The sequence below is a fragment of the Hemiscyllium ocellatum genome, assembly GCF_020745735.1.
Source record: "Hemiscyllium ocellatum isolate sHemOce1 chromosome 27 unlocalized genomic scaffold, sHemOce1.pat.X.cur. SUPER_27_unloc_18, whole genome shotgun sequence".
Lineage (NCBI taxonomy): Eukaryota > Metazoa > Chordata > Chondrichthyes > Orectolobiformes > Hemiscylliidae > Hemiscyllium > Hemiscyllium ocellatum.
The window spans coordinates 356,370-376,063 of record NW_026867485.1 but is presented as its reverse complement, the minus strand read 5'-3'; the positions used below and the strand labels follow the sequence as shown (position 1 = coordinate 376,063).

Below are 19,694 nucleotides of genomic sequence, written 5' to 3'. Positions count from 1 at the left end.
TGGTGGCTCAGTGGTTGTTAGTACTGCTACCTCTCAGCACAAGGGACCCGGGTTCAATTCCCGCCTCAGGGGGTTTGCACATTCTCCTCGGGTACTCCAGTTTCCTCCCACAGTCAGGTCATGCTAAATTTAGATTAGATTACTTACAGTGTGGAAACAAGCCCTCCACCGAAGCGCAATCCACCCAGACCCATTCCCCTACATTTACCCCTTCACCGAACACTACGGGCAATTTAGCACGGCCAATTCACCTGACCTGCACATTTTTGGACTGTGGGAGGAAACCCACGCAGACATGAGGAGAATGTGCAAACTCCTGAGGCGGGAATTGAACCCGGGTCTCTGGCGCTGTCAGGCAGCAGTGCTAACCGCTGTGCCACCGTGCCACCCACGATGCCCATAATGTTAGGTGCATTAGATAGGGGTAAATGTAGAGGAATGGGTCTGGGTTGGTTACTCTTCGGAGGATCAGTGTGGACGGGCCTGCTTCCATACTATAGGAATCTAATCTAATTAAGCAGAAGCACCTATATATTTTTAACTTTGTTTCATTTTTCTTGTTTGATTCCATGCAATGACTACACTCTTGTGTCTGATTGGTTTGAGAGATTGGGAGACTGTTGGTTGGGTCTCAATTGACTGAATGTTTTATTGTTCCAGAAGGTGTAAAGGGGTGGGGGTGAGGGTGGGGGGGATGGGGTCAAAGCTTCAGCAGAAATCCAGCAGAGCTGAGAGCAGTCCCACATCTTACTCTGTTGGAACAGGAAAATCAACAGAAGACAGAGAAACCAGGACCTGAAATCCGAGCTGACATCAGATTCCCCTGTGATCTGTGCTTTCATTAGCACCTCTCCCATTATCCTGCTTTCCATTTGACTCTTCCCTCAATATTCAGAATCCAATCCTTGTCATTCTGAAGCCAAGTTTCTGGCAGGAGTCTCAGATCATAATTATTCTCTTCAATGTGTGCAGTCAATTCATTCGCTTTTGTTACAATGCAGCACACATTCAGACACACCGTTTTTATTTTCAATTTTTGTGATCTTTAGAATCCAGTTTTGATTGCTGGTATATTTACTCTCGTTGTCCCTTTCTATCATTCTCTGATGTTAATTCTCCCGATCACGACATTGCTCACTGGCCTTGATTTGGATTCGCCGGGCTAAATTGCCCATAGATTCACTACTCTCCAGGAAAAGCAGTTCCTCCTCATCTCTCTCCTAAATCTACTCCCCCTCATGTTGAAGCCTGGTCTCACCTACCAGCAGAAATGACTGGATAGGGTAGGGCTTCATCCCCACAGTTCAATGAATTTCCACTTTCCAGGATATATTCACTCATTCAGTTGCTGTCTCACAAATGAAAGATTTAATTGCAACTTCTTCTGTTCTCAGTCAAGGCAAAGCATCTTTGAAAGCTGCTCTGAAAGTCCAGTCTTCACAACCACACTTCTGCTTTCACCAAAGACGATTACAGTCATACAGCATGGAAACAGACCCTTCGACACAACTCATCTGTGCCAACAAGTCGTCCTAAATTAATCTAAATAATTTGCTAGCATTTGGCCTATATCCCCCTAAACCCTTCCTCTTCATATTCCCATCCAGATACCTTTTAAATTTTGTAGGAATTGTATCAGCCTCTACCACCCTCTGTGAAAAAGTTGCTCCTCAGGTCCCTTTTAAATCATTCCCTCTCACCGCAAACATATGCTGCCTAGTTTTGAACTCCCCTAACCTGGGTACTCACCCTATCCTGCCCCTTATAAACATCTATAAGGTCACCCCTCAACCTCCAATGCTCCACGGAAAATATCCCTGGCCTATTTAGCCTCTTCCTGTGTCTCAAACACTCCAACTCTGGCAACAGCCTTGAAAATCCTTTCTGAACCCTTTCAAAGTTTCACAACATCTTTCCTGTAGTAGGGAGATCAGAACTGAACACAGTGTTCTAAAAGTGGTCTAACCAATGTCCTGTACAGCCACTCCATGACCTCCTAAGACTCACTTTCAAGGAACTATGAACCTGCATTCCAAGGTCTCTCTGTTCTGTGACACTCCCCTTAACTGTGTCAGTCCTGCCTGGATTGCTTGACCAAAATGCAACACTTCACATTTCTCTAAATTAAACTCCATCTGCCACTCCTCAGCCCATTGGCCCATCCGATCAATTCTAATTTACAGCAAACTCTTTTTCCTCTCTAATTCCCTGGAAGCTGAAAATCTCCATCCCACACAATCTCCCTCCATTCTCACTTTGTTGAACCTATTTCCTGCTGCATCTCATCCTGAAGGGTCTGGTTCATGCTGATTAACAGGTGTCACAAAGCTAGTTCCTTTTTTGGACTAAAAGCTTTTCCCTGGCTCAAGGAGATGCTGTCCATGACTTTTTTCAGAGAGGTAATAAACCAGCCAGGTTCTGATCAGTCTGGTTTGAACAGAGATGAAAAGAATTTTGAGAGGCCTTTTGTTTATATCTAAACACATGTGACTTCAGGCCAAATTGGTCATGTTTTAGAAGTGACCTGAGCAGTTTTAGTTCAGTCTTGAACTGGTTGCAAGTTCAACAGGGAGCTGTGTGGAAACTCTCTCTCTCTTTCCTGTCTCTCAACTTCAACCTATAAGCATGTGTCCCATTTATAATGGGTTTCAAAGGGAGTTGGCTCATTGGGACAGTTGTGTATATTCAGAACAGCATAACTGAGTCTAGTTGGATAGGCTGAGTTCTGTAGGAGTTCTTTATTCTGATCTTTGTGTTGCATTGTATAATTTTGAGAATACATTTTTTGACTGTTTTAAAATCTAGTAGTCAACTGAGCTCATTTACTCCAGATAATTTTCACTAGACACTGACTAAACCAAATTACAAAGTTATGGTCTGGGGCTGCCTGCTTAAAAATGTTTTGAGTGGTCTGGATTAGTCCTTAACACAGGCCCACACACTCACTCAGGGGAGATTTAATGGAAACATACAGAACATTGAAAGGCCTAAACAAAGTGGGCATTGGGAAGATGTTTCCATTAGTGGGAGAGACCAGGAACTGAAAGGGACTAGAAAAGGGAAGACCTTTTAGAAGGGAGATAAGGAGAAACTTTTCAGCCTGAGACTGGTGAATCCATGGAATTCATTGCCACATGAGGCTGTGGAGGCCAGTTCACTGAGGATATTTAAGACTGAGATAGATAAGTTCTTGAGTATCAAGGGTTACAGGAAGGAAGTGGGAGAATGGGGTTGAGAAACATATCAGCCACGATTGTGTGGTATGAGCAGACCTGATGGGCTGAATGGCCTACTTTCTGCTCCTCTGTCTTATGGTCTCTTGCTGTCTTGGACACAGAGTGAGAGAATTGGGAGCAGGAGTAGGCCATTTGGTCTTTTGAGCATGCACCAGCACCGAACAGATCATAACTGGATGTGAATATACCTACATCTAGGTGGATAGGCTGGGACATTTTTCACTGAAGCACAGGAAGTTGAGAGGTTACCTATGAAGTTTATAAAACCAAGAGGGGTATCAATGAGGTGAGTGGCTGGTGCTGTTTCCTTCAGGTGGGGGTTTCAAGATTAGGGAGCAAACTTTTAAGGAGAGGGGAGAAAAATTTTAAAAAAGACATGAGGAACACCTTTTTTTGAAAAAAAAGAGTGGTTTGTGTGTGGAATCAATGTCCTGAGGAAGTGATGGATATAGGTACAGTAATAACATTCAAAAGACATTTGGATAAGTACATGAGGAGGAAAGGTTCAAAGGGATAAGAGCCAAACTATGTGGGACTAGTTTAGTTTATAATATAGCCAGCATGGACTAGCTGGACTGAAGTGTCTATTTCTGTGCTGTATGACACTGTAACTGTTCTGGTCTTAAAACCATTATTTTTGCCTTCCCCCATCACCATCCACTTCTTTGTTGTTCAGAAATCAGATGAACGCAGGCTTGAATATATTCAATGACTGCCTGATCACAGAAAGCCATCCCAACTTCTGAATTCCTGCTAATATACCACTTCCCTTGCTGATTGCTTGCTACACCCTGTCTGACAACTGGCAGTGACTGGTGTGGAAGGTTGCTGAGACCCCATTGTACATCCACACATCATTCCTGATGAAGGGCTCGTGACCAAATCACCAACACTCCTGCTACTCGGATGCTGCCTGACCTGCTGTGCTTTTCCAGCACCACACTTTTCGACTAATCTCCAGCATGTGCAGCCCTCACTTTCTCCACAGCCCAGTATATAAGCATCTAAACAATGACCTTTTTTCCGCATTTTCTTCCACAGCAAAGGCAAGATCATTACATTGTGTTATTGCGTTTGCCAATGGAGACAGACCTGAACCAACATTTGCAGAGTCTGTTCCCCCAACCCCCGATTCACCCCATTTCCTTTCAGTTGCTGCAAGTCAACAATTGAAGCTCAGAATTTAGAAAAGAAACGAAAAATATGGTGAGAAAAGAGAGTGCCGTACTCACAGATGTTGGACAGAGGAAGGAGGTTGCAATCTGGAGTGAAGTTCAATCTTTATTCAGAGAGAGGAGCAACAACAGCAACTTCCGAAGCTCATGTTCCAACTTCCGCATTCAGACAATAGGGGCGCTCTGATTGGCAGGAGGACCAGTCGCTTTCCGGTCCTCCAGTGCTTCCTATTGGTCCATCAAAAGAAGGGCGCGAGCCGTGTGCGCGGACACCGAGCAGCTGGCGGCGCAGATTTTTTGCTGACTCCGAGGAGCATGCGCAGTGCTTGCTGCCACAGAGAGGCTGGAGATCCTGGGAGCTGGTATTACTGACAGGTTTGAAGTGTCCAAATGTCAGGGGGAGATAAAAAGGCTGGAGCCACTTTCTTTTCCCCATCTGTGGCTCGACTTCTTAGTCCTACTGCATTTGTTTGGCTGCTCAACTTTTGTATATCTTTTCTCCAGGGTCGGGGTCCTAAGGCTTAGGGCAAAGGTTTAGGGTAAATGGGGAAAAATTTGGAGGGACCTCGGATTAGAAATAAAAACAGTGTGAAAGTTAATTGGCCTCAAGAAACGCCCTCTCTTACACCCCAACAAAAATAGATTGTTCACAGCCTATTGCTCACTCAGTGGGAAGACTGTTGTGAAACTTGAAAGGGATAAAAAAAGACTTATAAGGATGTTGTTAGGGTTGGAGCTCCAGGGAGAGGCTGAATAGGCTGGGGCTGTTTTCCCTGGAGTATTGGAGGCTGAGGGGGTAACCTTATAGAGGTTTATAAAATCATGAGGGGCATAGATAATATAAATAGACAAGGTATTTCCCCTGGGGTGGGGAGGTTCAGAAGTAGAAGACATTAGTTTTAGGGTGAGAGGGGAAAAGTATCCTATGGGGCAACTTGTTTCACGCAGAGAGTGGTCCGTGTATTGAATGAGCTGCCAGAGGAAGTGGTACAATTACAACATTTATAAGGATGGGGACATGAACAGGAAGGTTTACAGTGATATGTGGAAAGTGCTGGCAAATGAGACTACATTAATTTAGGACATCTGGTCAGCCCAGACCAAAGGCTTTCTTTCTGTGCTCTACAACTCTATGATTCTTTTTCGACGTAGTCAGAGCCAATTTCACAAGACTAGGAATAGGCCATTCACCCATTACAGCCCGTCCTCAACTGTGGCCTAACTGTACATATTTCAATGCGAGTTTCAAAAGATGTCTGCAGCTTTTTTATGAAATTGAACATGCTTTAATAATGTTTCTCAATATATCATTTTAGCTATTCTTAATTTTAATAATAAGCCATTTCCCAGGTAGAGTCATCACCATCCATTCTCTCTCCCTCTTCTTATCAGTTCCTGAATCCTGGCACCAGACAGACAATAATATCATCTGGCCTCCTGCTGGCAACTGCAGAGAACGGAGACAATCCCTGACGCAATCAGAAAGCTGTCCTGAGGGGAATGACCGTCTCCCAGAATAAAGTGTCCGGTTAAGATCCCCCCACCCACCACCGTGTCTGCAGCCTGGCTTCCAGCTGAATCTGTCTGAGCCGAAGGTCCTCCAGCGTGTGTTTATCCTGGATGATACCATCCAGAGCCTCCCACCTTCTGAGAGACAAGTGCCACTCTGTCCTCTCCGATGTGTGTTGTGTCACTGCTTAACTGTTTTCAGTGGCCGAGCAGAGGTTGATGGCCAAGTTCAGAACCCATGAGGATAACCTTGGGTGACCCCACTACACCCTACACTCTCTCATACTCACACAGACCCTCTCTCATACACATGGTCTCTCTCAGACACACACACAAATCCACCAATGCACACACCCGCTTACAGGCTCATACTCCATCATACACACATGCAAAAATACACGCACTCTCACTACTCTCTCATACACGCACATACATACAAGTCCATGGGATGAATTTGCGTTTGCAGTATTATATTTGCAGATAGATTCAATGTGTGCTTTTTGTGGAAACATCGGCAGGCAGTTAATGAAGGCAATCAATCCATGTCATATTTTATCAACTCATACTTTGGAAATAGAACCAGTCTGATTCAAGATTGGGATACAGACAGACCGAACCTCACACCTTTCATGCATTGTCTGAGCTGAGATGTCACCTATTTTTATAAAACCTTAAGTCATCTTGAGAACATGAATTAAAAGTAGTTGAGATTTACATATTAATGAACAGAAACCTGCAGCATATTCTAAAGATGGAAGACTTAACAGCAATCAAGGTTTGTTCAATATAACCCATCAGTTGCATGAAACTGATCTTTTACTATAAAATCTGTGTCTTAGGATCCTGCCCCACAGCTACCTGATGAAGGAGCAGCGCTCTGAAAGCTAGTGCTTCCAAATAAAACTGTTGGACTATAACCTGGTGTTGTGAGATTTTAACTTTGTGCACACCAGTCCAACACTGACACCTCCACAACGTTTCTAGTGAACACAGCCCACACTTCCACCAGGAAACTTTACAATGCTGATAGAACAACGCAGTACCTGCATCCCTAAAAAATTTACAATTTCTAATGATACCAGCTACTCATTCACTGCTCCATCTGATACATGACATTGGAAACTTAGTGCAGGAGGCTGAACGAATAGAGCACCTTTAAACAAAAACCATCTGGAGCTCAAAGCTTTCAATGAGAGTCTGAGCCCGATGGTAAGTTCAGGTAACCCTTTATTGCAACCCAACTTTGTTACAGCTTCAGATCCCCTCAGCAAAAAGGTGTAGAAAAAGTATCTTTTTTTTTTAGAAACAGCTCAAGGTCTAAGTGCACACACTTCTCCCCCTGCCCCCTCACCCCCACTTTCTTTACTATTTGTCAGCACAGAGCTGTCCTTTTGTAATTAGATCCTTGGCATAACCATAAATTAGAAGAAGTATTGCCTCATGCACCAATTTAAACCCATACCTTGTCTCCAGCCGTCACTGCTTTAAACCCCCTGCGATGGCATGTGATCTCCGCAGGTGACTCTGCAGGTGGGAGGAGCGGCTAAAGCTCTTCCCGCACTGATAGCAGGTGAACGGCCTCTCCCCTGTGTGGACCCGCCGGTGCCTCAGCAGGTCAGAGGCCTGGGTAAAGCCCTTCCTGCACTCTGGGCAGCTGAAGGGCCTCTCCCCCGTGTGGAACCGCTGGTGCTTCAGTCTGTCAGAGGAACTGTTGAAGGCCTTCCTGCACTCTGTGCACGGGAATGGCCTCTCCCCCGTGTGGACCCGCTGGTGGGTTAGCAGGGCGAAGGAATTGCTGAAGCCCTTCCCACATTCGGTGCAGATGAACAGCCTCTCCCCAGTGTGGAGCTGCCGGTGGGCCAATAGGGTGGAGGCCTGGGTAAAGCCCTTCCCGCATGTGGAGCACCTGAAGGGCTGCTCCCCCGTGTGGACTCGCCGGTGCCTCAACAGGTCGGAGCAATTGCTGAAGGCCTTCCCGCAATCGGGGCAGCTGAAGGGCCTCTCCCCCGTGTGGACCCGCTGGTGCCTCACCAGGTCGGAGGAATTGCTGAAGGCCTTCCCGCAGTTGGTGCAGGGGAATGGCCTCTCCCCGGTGTGACTGCGACGATGAATCTCCAGAGCAGATGGGAAACGGAAATTTTTTCCACAGTCTCCACACTTCCACGGTTTCTCCATGGGGCAGGATTCCTCGGGTTTCTCCATGGCCGAAGCTTCAGCCACACACAACACGTGTAGAGCTCTTCCCCGGCCTTATAACTATTTCAGGCTCCACACTCAGTGCACTCCAACAGTAGGGTCTCTCATCCAGTCCCACTGATGCTGAAAACGGACTGAAACAGGAACCAGAAAGCTTTGCTCCTTCTCACAGAATCAGTCAAAAATTGTTGCGGTCCCGATGGATTGAGTGACTGTCAGACATTGACATCAAAGTGAGGACTGCAGACGCTGGAGAGTCAGTATCGAAAAGTGCGATGCTGAAAAAACACAGCAAGTCAGGCTGCACCTGAGGAGCAGGAGAGTCGACATTTTGGGCATAAGCCCTTCATCTGTTGATTTTGAAACTTCCGTCTTCAGATCTTCAAATACTCTGTAAAAGGAGATTACAAAATTCATTCCTGTCAGTCCAGAATAAAAATTCAGAACAAGCAATTTGTTTGTGTTGTTATTCCACAAAATTGAAAGCACTATCCCACTCTCTCTCTCTCTCTCTCTCTCTCTCTCTCTCTCCCGCCCTCCGCTCTAACTCCTTCTCCTGAAGGTGTTGATTCAGGATCGTATAGGGGCAGAAAAGCAAAAACGTCAAGATAGACATCTGAGTTTTGGATAACTCCACCTGAAATTTAATATCTTTCACAACACTGGGATATTGCGGAGAGTGAGCAGGTCTGATTTTGGGAAGCAAAAAAAATGTCAATACAGGGTGAGCCTGCAATGCAGGTTTTTGATGAACAACCAGACACAAAATGGAAAAATATTACAATGTCCTGGCATTGAAATGATATATTTAACAAACCTGGATCGTTAATTCTTTCATCTTTTACAATGGATTGCAGATATCATTAATATGTAAATCTCAGAACTTCCTGTAAGGCACCTTCTCAGGATAAATTTAAGGCTTTAGAACAAAAGGAGACACCTCTGCTCAAACAATACATTAAAGGCGTGAGGTCAGAATCTGTCTGTATCCCAGTCTAGAGTCAGACTGGTTCTATTTCCAATGTGAAATTTACAAAATATTACATGTATTAACTGCCTGCAGATTGTGCATTTCTTTGAGGAAAATAGAATGCATATGCAAATATCATTCTGCAAACAAATTCACCCCCATGGACTTGTGCAGGTGTGTGCGTGACAGAGAGAAAAAGTCTGTTTCTATGCTGTATATCTCTGTCAATTTGACAACAGAAATTTTTTTTTGTTGATATTGTTGTAAATCATGTACTAATAGCTCGATGTAAGGGTGAGAGAATTCCTCAAATAAGGCACTGTAGGAATCCTGGGAGAGTAGTATTTCTGGTTTACTTCCTATTGAACAATATTAAGCACAAGCACCTACTTATTTCTAATTTTGGTTCACATTTCTTGTTTTATTCCCTGCCGTGACTACACTCAGTGTCTGGATGGTTAACAGGCTGGGAGATTGGGGGTCTGGATGGTTATCAGGCTGGGAGATTGGGGGTCTGGATTGACTTATTGTTCCAGAAGGTGTAAAAAAAAAGGGGGGGCAAAGCATCAGCAGAAATCCAGGAGGGGTGAGAAATCAGGACCTGAAATCTGAGGTGACACCAGATTACCCTGTGATCAGTGCTTTGATTACCTGTGCTAACCCTCTACCTTTATCTTGCTTTCCATTTGATCACCACCTCAATATTGAGGATCCAATCCTTGTCATCCTGGAGCCATATCTCTGTAAGGAGTCCCACATTTTAATTATTCCCTTCAATGTGTGCAGTCAATTCATTCGCTTTTGTTGCAATGTAGCACACATTCAGACATACCATTTTTAGTTTCAATTTTTGTGATCTTTAGAATCCAATTTTGATTACCGGTACATTTACTCTCCGTATCTTTCTGTCATTCTCAGATCTTCATTTTCCACATCACTGTATTGCTCACTGGCCTTGATTTGGATTGGTCATGCTAAATTGCCCATAGTGTCCAGAGATGTGCAGGTTAGGTGGGTTAGCCATGGGAATTGCAGGGTTAGAGTTTCATAGTAATAGAAGCAGTAATAGGTCATTTGGCCCATCGAGCCTGCTTCGCCATTCATTTAGATCATGACTGATCTCTCCAATGTCTCAGCTTCTCCTCCCTGCATTGTCCCAACTACCCTTAATACCTTTACCATGCAAAAGCCCATCTAACTGTGTCCTGAATATACTTAATTAAGCTGCCTCTACTGCTTCCCTGGGCAGAGAATTACATAGATTCACTATTCTCTGGGAAAAGCAGTTCCTCCTCATCTACTCCAACTAATCTTGTGGTCTGGTCTCACCCACCAGCAGAAATGACTGGATAGGGTAGGGTTTCATCCCCACAGTGCAATAAAATCCCACTTTTCACCAAAATCTCAGATGTACTCACTCACTCAGGTGCTGTCTCATAAATGAAAGATTTCATTGTACCTTCTGCTCCCAGTAAGGACAAGACATCTTTGAAGGCTGCTCTGAAAGTCCAGTCTTCACAATGACACTTCCGGTTTCACCAAAGACCCAGAGAGTCATACAGCACAGAAACAGACCCTTCAGTCCAATTCGTATGTGCCGCCCAGATATCCTAACTTAATCTAGTCCCATTTCCCAGCATTTGGCCCATACCCCTCTAAACGCTTCCTATTCTTGTACCCATCCAGATGCCTTTTAAATGCTGTAATTGTATCAGGCTCCACCCCTTCCTACGACAGCTCATTCAATACATGCACCACCTTCTGCGTGAAACATGTCCCTTTTAAATCATTCCCCTCTCACCTCAAACGTATGCTCTCTAGTTTTGCATTCACCCTATCCATGCCGCTTATAAGGTCACCCAAGCATCTGATGCTCCAGGAAAATATCCCTGACCGATTCAGCCTCTCTCTGTAGATCAAACCCTCCAACTCTGGCAACAGCCTTTTAAGTCTTTTCTGACCCGTTTCAAAGTTTCACATCATATTTCCTGTAGCAGGGAAACCAGAACTGAATGCAGTATTTTAAAAGTGGCCTAACCAATGTCCTGTACAGCCACAACATGACCTCCCATCTCTGATACTCAATGCTCTGAATAATAAAGGAAAGCTTACAAAATGCCTTCTTCACTATTCTGGCTACCTGAGACTGCACTTTCAAGGAACAATGAACCTGCACTCCAAGGTCTCTTTGTTCTGAAGCACTCCCTTAACTGTCCTGCCTGGATTGCCTTACCAAAATGCAAACATCACATTTCCCTAAATTAATCTCCATCTGCCACTCCCTGGCCCATTGCCCCATCCAATCAATTCTAATTTATAGTGAACTCTCTGTAAGTCTTATTCCCTGGAAGTTCAAAATCTCCATCCCACACACTCCCTCCTTTCTCAATTTGTTGAACCTAATCCCTGCTGTACCTCATCCTGAAGGGTCTGGTTCATGCTGATTAACAGGGCCACACTCAGGGGAATCTAACTGAAACAAACAGAATACTCAATGGCCTGGATGAGTTGATGCTGTGAAGATGTTTCCATTGGAAGGAGAGACTAGCAGCCGAGGGCACAGCCTTAGGAGTTAAGGGAAGGCCTTTCAGAACAGAGATTAGGAGAAATTTCTTTAGCTAGAGAGTGGTGAACTGGTGGACCTCATTGCCACAGAAGGCTGTGGAGGCCAGGTAACTGAGGATATTTAACACTGAGACAGAAACAGTTCTTGAGTATCAAGGGGATCGAAGGTTACAGGGAGAAAACAGGAGAATGGGGCTGAGACACTTATCAGCCGCGATTGAATGGTCTGGGCAGACCCAGTGGGCTGAATGGCTTTAATTTCTACTCCTATGAATAGGAAAGGTTCAGAGATATATAGGCCAAACAAGGTAGGACTAGTTTAGTTTATGAATATAGTCAGCATGAAATCAAGTATCTGTTTCTGTGCTGTACGATTCTGTAACTGTTCTTAAAACCATTTTTTTCTGTTCCCTCATAACCATCCACTTCATTGTTGTTCAAAAATCAGATGAACTCAGCCTTCAATATATTCAATGACCCCTTAACCGCAGGAAGGCCTACCCCACTTCTGAACTCAATTCCCCTTGCTAATACACCTTGCCCTGCTGACTGCTTAGTGCACCTGTCTGACAACTGGTATTGACTGGTGTAGAAAGACACTGAAACCTCTTTGTACATCCACATAACATTCCTGATGAACGGCTCATGTCCAAAACGTCGACTCTCCTGGTCCTTGGATGCTGTCTGACCCGCTGTTCTTTTCCAGGGCCACACTTGTCAACTCTGATCTCCATCATCTGCACTCCTCACTTTCTCCATATCCCAAAATATCACCATTAAAACAATGCACCTCCTTTCTGCTTTTGTTTTCCCACAGCAAAGGTTACATTATCACATTGTGGTCATGCATTTGCCAATTGAGACACAGATCTGGACCAACATTTCTAGACAAAAGTAAGTACTGCAGATGCCGGAGATTAGAGTCGAGAGTGTGGTGCTGGAAAAGCACGCGGGTCAGGCAGCATCCGAGGAGCAGGAAAATTCCTGATGAAGGACTTTTGCCTGAAACGTCGATTTTCCTGCTCCTCGGATGCTGCCTGACCTGCTATGCTTTTCCAGCTCCACACTCTCGACCAATATTTCTACACTCTGTCCCCCTCCCTGAATTCACTCCCTTTCCTTTCAGTTGCTGCAAGTCAACAATTGAACGCCAGAATGAAAAAAAAGTGGAACAGGCGGTGAGAAAAGAGAGTGCCGTACTCACAGATGTTGGACAGAGGAAGAAAGTTGCAGTTTGGGGTAAAGCTCAATCTTCATTCAGAGAGACAGGAGCAGCACCTGCTTCAGAACCTCATTGTCCAACTTCCGCATTCAGACAATAGCGGTGCTCTGATTGGCAGGAGGACAAGACACCTTCCGGTCCTCCCGAGTTCACTATTGGTCCATCAAAAGTAGGTTATGAGCCGTTTGTGCGTACAGCCAGGAGCGTGCACAGTCTTTTGCTGACACCAGCGGACATGCGCACTGCTTGCTAACACCGAGGTGCATGCGCATTATGCTCTTCAGAGATGCTTACGTTACTGACAGGTTTGAAGTGTCCAAATGCCGATCACTAACTGGAGGGCATAGGTTTAGGTTGGGTGGGGAAAGATGAGGGATGAAAAAGTGTTGCTGGAAAAGTGCAGCAGGTCAGGCAGTTTCCAAGGAGCAGGAGAATTGATGTTTCGGGCATGAGCCCTTCTTCAGGAATCAGGAGGGAAAAATCTTCAGGAAAGATGAGGGACCAAAGGATTATAAAAAGCGTGTGGCATTTAATTTGCCTCAAGAAATGCCAGAACTAGAGGACATTAGTTTAGAATGAGTGGGGGAAAGTTTAAAACGGACCTAAGGGGTATCTTGGCTCAGGACTGGGAGACAGACAGACTTGAACCTCACACCTTTCTTGCATTGTCTGAGCTGAGATATCACCTAATTTTATAAAATCTTAAGTCATCGGGAGAACGTGACTTAAAAGTAGTTCTGGGTTATACATGTTAATGAACCGAAACTGCAACCCATTCTAAAAAATGAAAGACTAAATTGCAACTGGACTTGTTCAGGAAATCAACTGCACGACACTGTAATGTTTTGCGATAAATTCTATGTCTTACGATCCTGCTCAACAGCTACCCGACGAAGGAGCAGCACTCCGAAAGCTAACGCTTCCAAATAAATCTGTTGTGACTATAACCTGGAGTTGTGTAGATTTTAACTTTATCCACCTGAGTCCAACACCAGCAACTCCACATCATTTCTAATTAACACAGCCCACACCTCCTGGTGCTGCCAGTAAACTTTACAATGCCGATAAAACGACAATACCTGCACTCCTGAAATATTCGCAATTTCCAACAATACTAGCTACTCATTCACTGCACCATCTGATACACGACACTGGAAACTTAGTGCAGGAGGCTGAAAGAAATCAACAGGTTTAAAACAAAAACCATTTGAAGCTCAAAGCCTTCAATGAGAGTCTGAGCCCGGCGGTAAGTTCAGGTAACCCTTTATTGTGACCCAACTTGGTTACAGCTTCCGTTTGCCCCCAGCAAAAAGGCGTAGAAAAAGTAGCTTTTCATTTGAAAACAGCTCAAGGTCAAAGCGCACACACTCCCTTTCTTAGCCTGTAGGAAGTATTGCCTCACTCAGCAATTTTAACGTATACTCTGTATCCAGGTAGGTTTCTCCCTGTTCATTTGCTGGGGAGAGGGAGGGGCGTAGTGGGCGAGAGGGCGGGGGGAGAGGGGGGCGGAGGTTGCAGTGTAGGGTCAACCATCAGCCAGACAGGGTAAAGGTTGCAGCTGGGACGACTGAGCGAATCCTTTCCCACAATGGTAGTTTCCTTCCCAAAAAAATGACGTGAGTCAATCAGATGGGGGGTTGCCCCCCACCTCCCCACCCCACTCCTCCTCACCCCAACTCCCCCTCAAAAATGGCTTCATCATTAGACTTGGAACTCCAGATTACTGACTGAATTATTCCAAATTTACCCTCTGCCTGGGCAGGATTCAAACCCAGGAGGCCCCGGAACTGGGTTAATACTCCAGTCTATAATGGCACTCAGCTGTCATTCCTTCAATGCCCCTGCTATGGCACGTGAACTTGCTGGCGCCTCCGCAGGTGGGAGGAGCAGGTGAACACCTTATTGCACCTGGGGCAATTGAAGGGCCTCTCCCCTATGTGGACCTGCTGGTGTTTCTGAAGTGTGATGGCCTGGGTAAAGCACTTCCTGCACTCGGGACAACTAAAGGGCCTCTCCCCCGTGTGGATCCGCTGGTGGATCTGGAGGTTGGAGGCCCGGGCAAAGCCCTTCCCGCACTCGAGGCACCTGAAGGGCCTCTCCCCGGTGTGGGACCGCTGGTGTCTCAGCCGGGCAGAGGCCTGGGTAAAGCACTTCCCACATTCACAGCAACTGAAGGGCCTCTCCCCCGTGTGGACCCGCTGGTGTGTCTGCAGGGTGGAGGAATCGCTGAAGCCTTTACCGCACTCTGGGCAGCTGAAGGGCCGCTCCCCTGTGTGGAGCCGCTGGTGGATCAGCAGGGCAGAGGCCTGGGTAAAGGCCTTCCTGCACTTGGTGCAGCTGAAGGGCCTCTCCCCGGTGTGGACCCGCCGGTGGGTCAGCAGGTGGGAAGAATCACTGAAGGCCTTCCCGCACTCGGGGCAGGAGAGTGGTCTCTCCCCCTTGTGGATTCGCTGGTGCCTCAGCAGGGCGAAGGAATTGCTGAAGGCCTTCCCACACTCGGGGCAGCTGAAAGGCCTCTCCCCCGTGTGGACCCGCCGGTGGGTCAGCAGGGCAGATGCCTGGGTAAAGCCCTTCCTGCACTCGGGGCAGCTGAAAGGCCTCTCACCGGTGTGACTGCGCCGATGAGTCTCCAGAGCAGACGGGGCACAGAAGCCTTTCCCACAGTCGCCACACTTCCACGGTTTCTTCACGGAGCTGGATTCCTCAGGTTTCTCCATGACCTAAACTTCAGCCGCACACAAACGTGGGTACAGCCCCACCCTGCCGTGAATTCCTCTTTCTAGGCCGTATAACTGTTTCAGCCTCCACACTCACTGCGATGCAATGTAGGGTCTCTCATCCAGTCCCACGGATTCTGAAAATGTACTCAAACAGGAAGCTGGAGAGTCAAGAGTTCAAAAGTGTGACACTGGAAAAGCACTGTAGGTCAGGCAGCATCTGAAGAGCAGAAGGGTCAATGCTTCGGGCATAAGGCCTTCATCTGTTGATTTTGAAATTTCCGTCTTCAGATCTTCAAATACTCTGTAAAAAGAGATTACAAAAGTCATCACACTCAGTGCAGGGTAACAATTCTGAACAAGCAATTCTACTTTCTGCAGAATATACTTTTCTTTTGTTATTCCACAAAATTGAAAGCACCATCCCACTCTCTCTCCCCCTCTGTTCTCACTTCGCTCTAATTCTCCTCAAGGTGCTGATTCAGGATCTCACAGATGCAACCAACAGAGACAGAGATGTACAGCATGGAAATAGACCCGAACCCAGGGAAAAGACTTTGTCTATTTATCCTAAACATGCCCCTCATAAACCTTTCAAGTTTCACAACATATTTTCATTGAAAGGAGACCAGAATTGCACGCAATATCTCAACAGTGGCCTAACCAATTTCTGTACAGCCGCAACATGACCTCCCAAGAGTTCAAAATTAACATGAAAGAAGTCTTTGATAAGCATTTCATACTTAAACTTTGACAAGGCACTGATAAATGTATCCAACAATCTTGAAGGAAGGGACGATAGAAATTGTGGAAGCCATAATTTATCAGTCTTCCATGGACTTGGAGGAGGTGCCAGACGACTGGAGAACTGCAAACATTGCAGCCTGGTTTAAGTAAAGCTAATCTCAGCAATTATAGAGTCATAGAGATATACAGCATGGAAACAGACCCTTCGGTCCAACCCGTCCATGCCGACCAGATATCCCAACCCAATCTAGTCCCACCTGCCAGTTTAAATTTGGTGGAGAAGCTTCCAGTAATACTGACTCTGGTCAAAATTAGTAGTCACATGGAGAAAGGTGGATTGATTAGGAAGAGTCTGCGAGGGATTTCTGACGGGGACACTGCATTTAACAAAATTTGTTGAAGATTTGTGAACACGTTACAAGCTTGACGAGGATAATACTTCTGCTCTCCTCTTTGTTATCCATACTGGCTTCTGGGGAGCCGGGTACCCCTATAGCCTTGACATTATTCTGAATGGCGTGCATTTGAGGCAATTAAAGCACCAAAGTGTGACTTCAGATTACTTGGCTACATTGGTGTCTCGGTTTTGCTATCCTATCTCTCCCATAAAGGCTGACACCGACTGTGAGCAGGAGTCTGCTGGGCACCACCTTCATTAATCAAAAGGGAAAGAGCTATTGATTCAGCACCTCAGTAAATCTTGAGGCAGTCTTGGCTCCTATGCACATGTTGGGATGCATGCAAGGAGATGTTTATATTTTGCTTCTGTACTGAGAATTCATAAATTGAAGCCAATGTACATTTTAAAATTCTTCAAGATTAAAAGTACAGAGGAGATCAATATTATACAACAATCCAACAACCCCGTCCCAAGACAACATGTGCCTGACCCTCACAAAGCTGGCGGCCGGTTGCCCGGACAACCCGAGAGCTCCTTCCCCGGTGAAGTAAACACTGGGCCTGTGGGGCTTTTATTCGCGGCCTGCGGCCTCCCCCTAGGAGTTTATAAACTCCCCAGTCTCCCTCCTCCCGCGGTTCCCAATCCTACCCTGTCTCACTGTCTCCTCTCCCCGGGGGCAGGAGCCAGGTCTTGGCGCTCGGGCCTGGCGACCTCCCCGGGATGTTTCTGAAACCTGGTCCTGTTCTGAAGAAGGATCCCCGGACCCGAAACACGTCCTCACATTTCTCTCAACACGAGCTGCCGGACCTGCTCAGCTTTTCCAGCGGTTTCTGTTCTTGTTCCTTCAGCCGCCGGCGCCATTCCTCTCCCACACTCAGTCACACTGTCTTTGTCCGGCCGCGGGACCCACACTGCACATGCGCCAACACGCAGGGGGCGTGGTCCAGACAACGTCGTCACCAATCGAGGGGGCGTGGTTGGGGAGCCCTCCAACCAATAGGGGACAATGGGGGGTGGTTTTCCCCGCCCCCAGCCTCCTGAAAGGTGTGTTACTTTTTAATTTCCAGCCTGTTCAGGAATGTTCCTCCAGACCTTTGGAAAGCTGAAACATCAGGAAACTTCCAGACACAAACAAAGGGGTTTTAAAAATGAATAGAAATAGGTCAGGTAAATTACGAAAGAAGCCTAGTATAAAATATCAAAAGGGTATGCCAAAGGGAACAGAGTCACTAAAGTAAATGTTGGTTCCTTGGAAGATGAACCAGGTGAGTTAATAAGGGGAACACTGAAATGACAGAGCTGCTAAATCAATACTTTTCCTCACTTTTCACGTTGGAGGACAGCAGTACCGTTCGTATTGGAACGAGCAAGTCAAAGGCTATAGAAAAGGTAGAACTTAAACAATCAACGTCGATAGGTACACTATTAGGATTGAGGGCAAACAAATCCCCTGGGCCTGACAGCCTACCTCCTAGGGTACTAAAGGAAGTGACGGCGGAGATTGTGGATTCATTAGTTACAATATTCCAAAATTCCCTGGACATGAGAAAGATTCATTGAGTTTATTTAATACAGAGATAGGCAGGTCCTTGATTGTCAAGGTGATCAAAGGTTATGGGGAGAAAGCGGGAGAATGGAGTTAGAAACGTTTCAGCCATGATTGAATGGCTTCGTTTCCGCTCCTATATCTTAGGATCTTATGGTTCCTTTTGGATTGGATAAATGCTAATGTAATGCCTGTATTCAGAAAGGGAGGCAGGCAATATGTGAAAATCTGCAGACCAGTTAGTTTAACATCTGTTGTTGGGAAGGTGTTAGCGTCAATTATCAAGGAAGCAATATCAGGACGTTTGAAAAGTCAAAACTCTATCTATCAGAGTCAGCATGGTTTTATGATGGGCAAATCAGATTTGACTAAGTTCTTCATTGATGTAACAAGTGGATAATAGGGATCATGTAGATGTAATATATCTGGCTTTTCAGAAGGCATTTGCTAAAGTGCCACTCAAAGCATTAATTCGCAAGGTTAGATCATGTGGGACATGGGGTGATTTATCAGCTTGGATAGGTGACTGGCTGATGGGCAGAAGACAGACAGTCTGAATTGATGACTTTTTTTCTGGATGGCAAGATGTAACTAGTGAGGTGCACAGGGTTGGGTCCTTGGACCCCAGCTATTTACAATCTACATTAGTGACATGGATACAGGGATAAAAGGCTCATTTGCCAAATTTGTGGATGACACATAAATAGACAGGATGGTAAGTTGCAATGAGGAAATACAAACCTTTCAAATGGATCTAGATAGGTTAGGAGAGTGGGTCAAAATGTGGCATATGGAGTTTAAGGTGGATAAGTGTGAGGTCATGCATTTTGGTCAAAAAAAAACACAGCAAAGCAACCTTTTTTCTAATAGAGGGTTTGGGATGATCTGGTGCAGAGAGATCTGGGTATCCTCATTAATGAGTCACAGAAAACTAGCATGCAGGTACAGCAGATAAGAAAGAAAGTGAATGCAGCATTTGCTTTTATTGCTAAAGAAATAGAACATAAAGGGAAGGAAGTGTTGCTGCAACCAAACATAGCATTGCTGAAACTGCACCTGGAGGATTGTGCCCAGTTTTAAACTCATTTCCCCTTATATGGTTATGGTAGGGGATTTAACTTTCCAACAGGACTGCCCTAGGTTTAAGGGTTTAGATGGAGACGAATTTGTTAAGCGTGTTCAATAAAGATTTCTGATTTAGTATGTGGATATACCTATGGAGAAGGTGCAAAACTTGACCTACTCTTGGGAAATAAGGCAGGACAGCTGACTGAGGTGTCGGTGGGGCTGCACTTTGGAGCCAGCGACCATAATTACATTAATTTTAAAATAGTGATGGAAAAGGATAGACCAGATCTAAAAGTTGAAATTCTAAATTGGCGAATGTCTCATTTTAACGTAATAGACAAGA

At 45.6% G+C, this 19,694-nt stretch overlaps 1 protein-coding gene and 1 pseudogene across 1 annotated transcript in view; both read right to left on the bottom strand.

Annotated features, from left to right (window-relative positions):
- LOC132807536 (zinc finger protein 208-like) overlaps window positions 1-12,952 on the bottom strand; it is a 55,344-nt gene extending 42,392 nt beyond the window's left edge. The window contains exons 1-2 of the mRNA XM_060821645.1: window positions 12,856-12,952; window positions 7,401-8,507 (exon numbers count right to left, since the gene is read on the bottom strand). Of these exons, the coding sequence (XP_060677628.1) occupies window positions 7,401-8,122 (722 nt within the window). The 5' untranslated portion in view covers window positions 8,123-8,507; window positions 12,856-12,952. The remainder of the gene's footprint in view (window positions 1-7,400; window positions 8,508-12,855) is intronic.
- A 1,604-nt stretch (window positions 12,953-14,556) lies between these two features.
- The window catches only part of LOC132807535 (zinc finger protein 721-like), a 73,609-nt pseudogene continuing 68,471 nt past the window's right edge, over window positions 14,557-19,694 (bottom strand).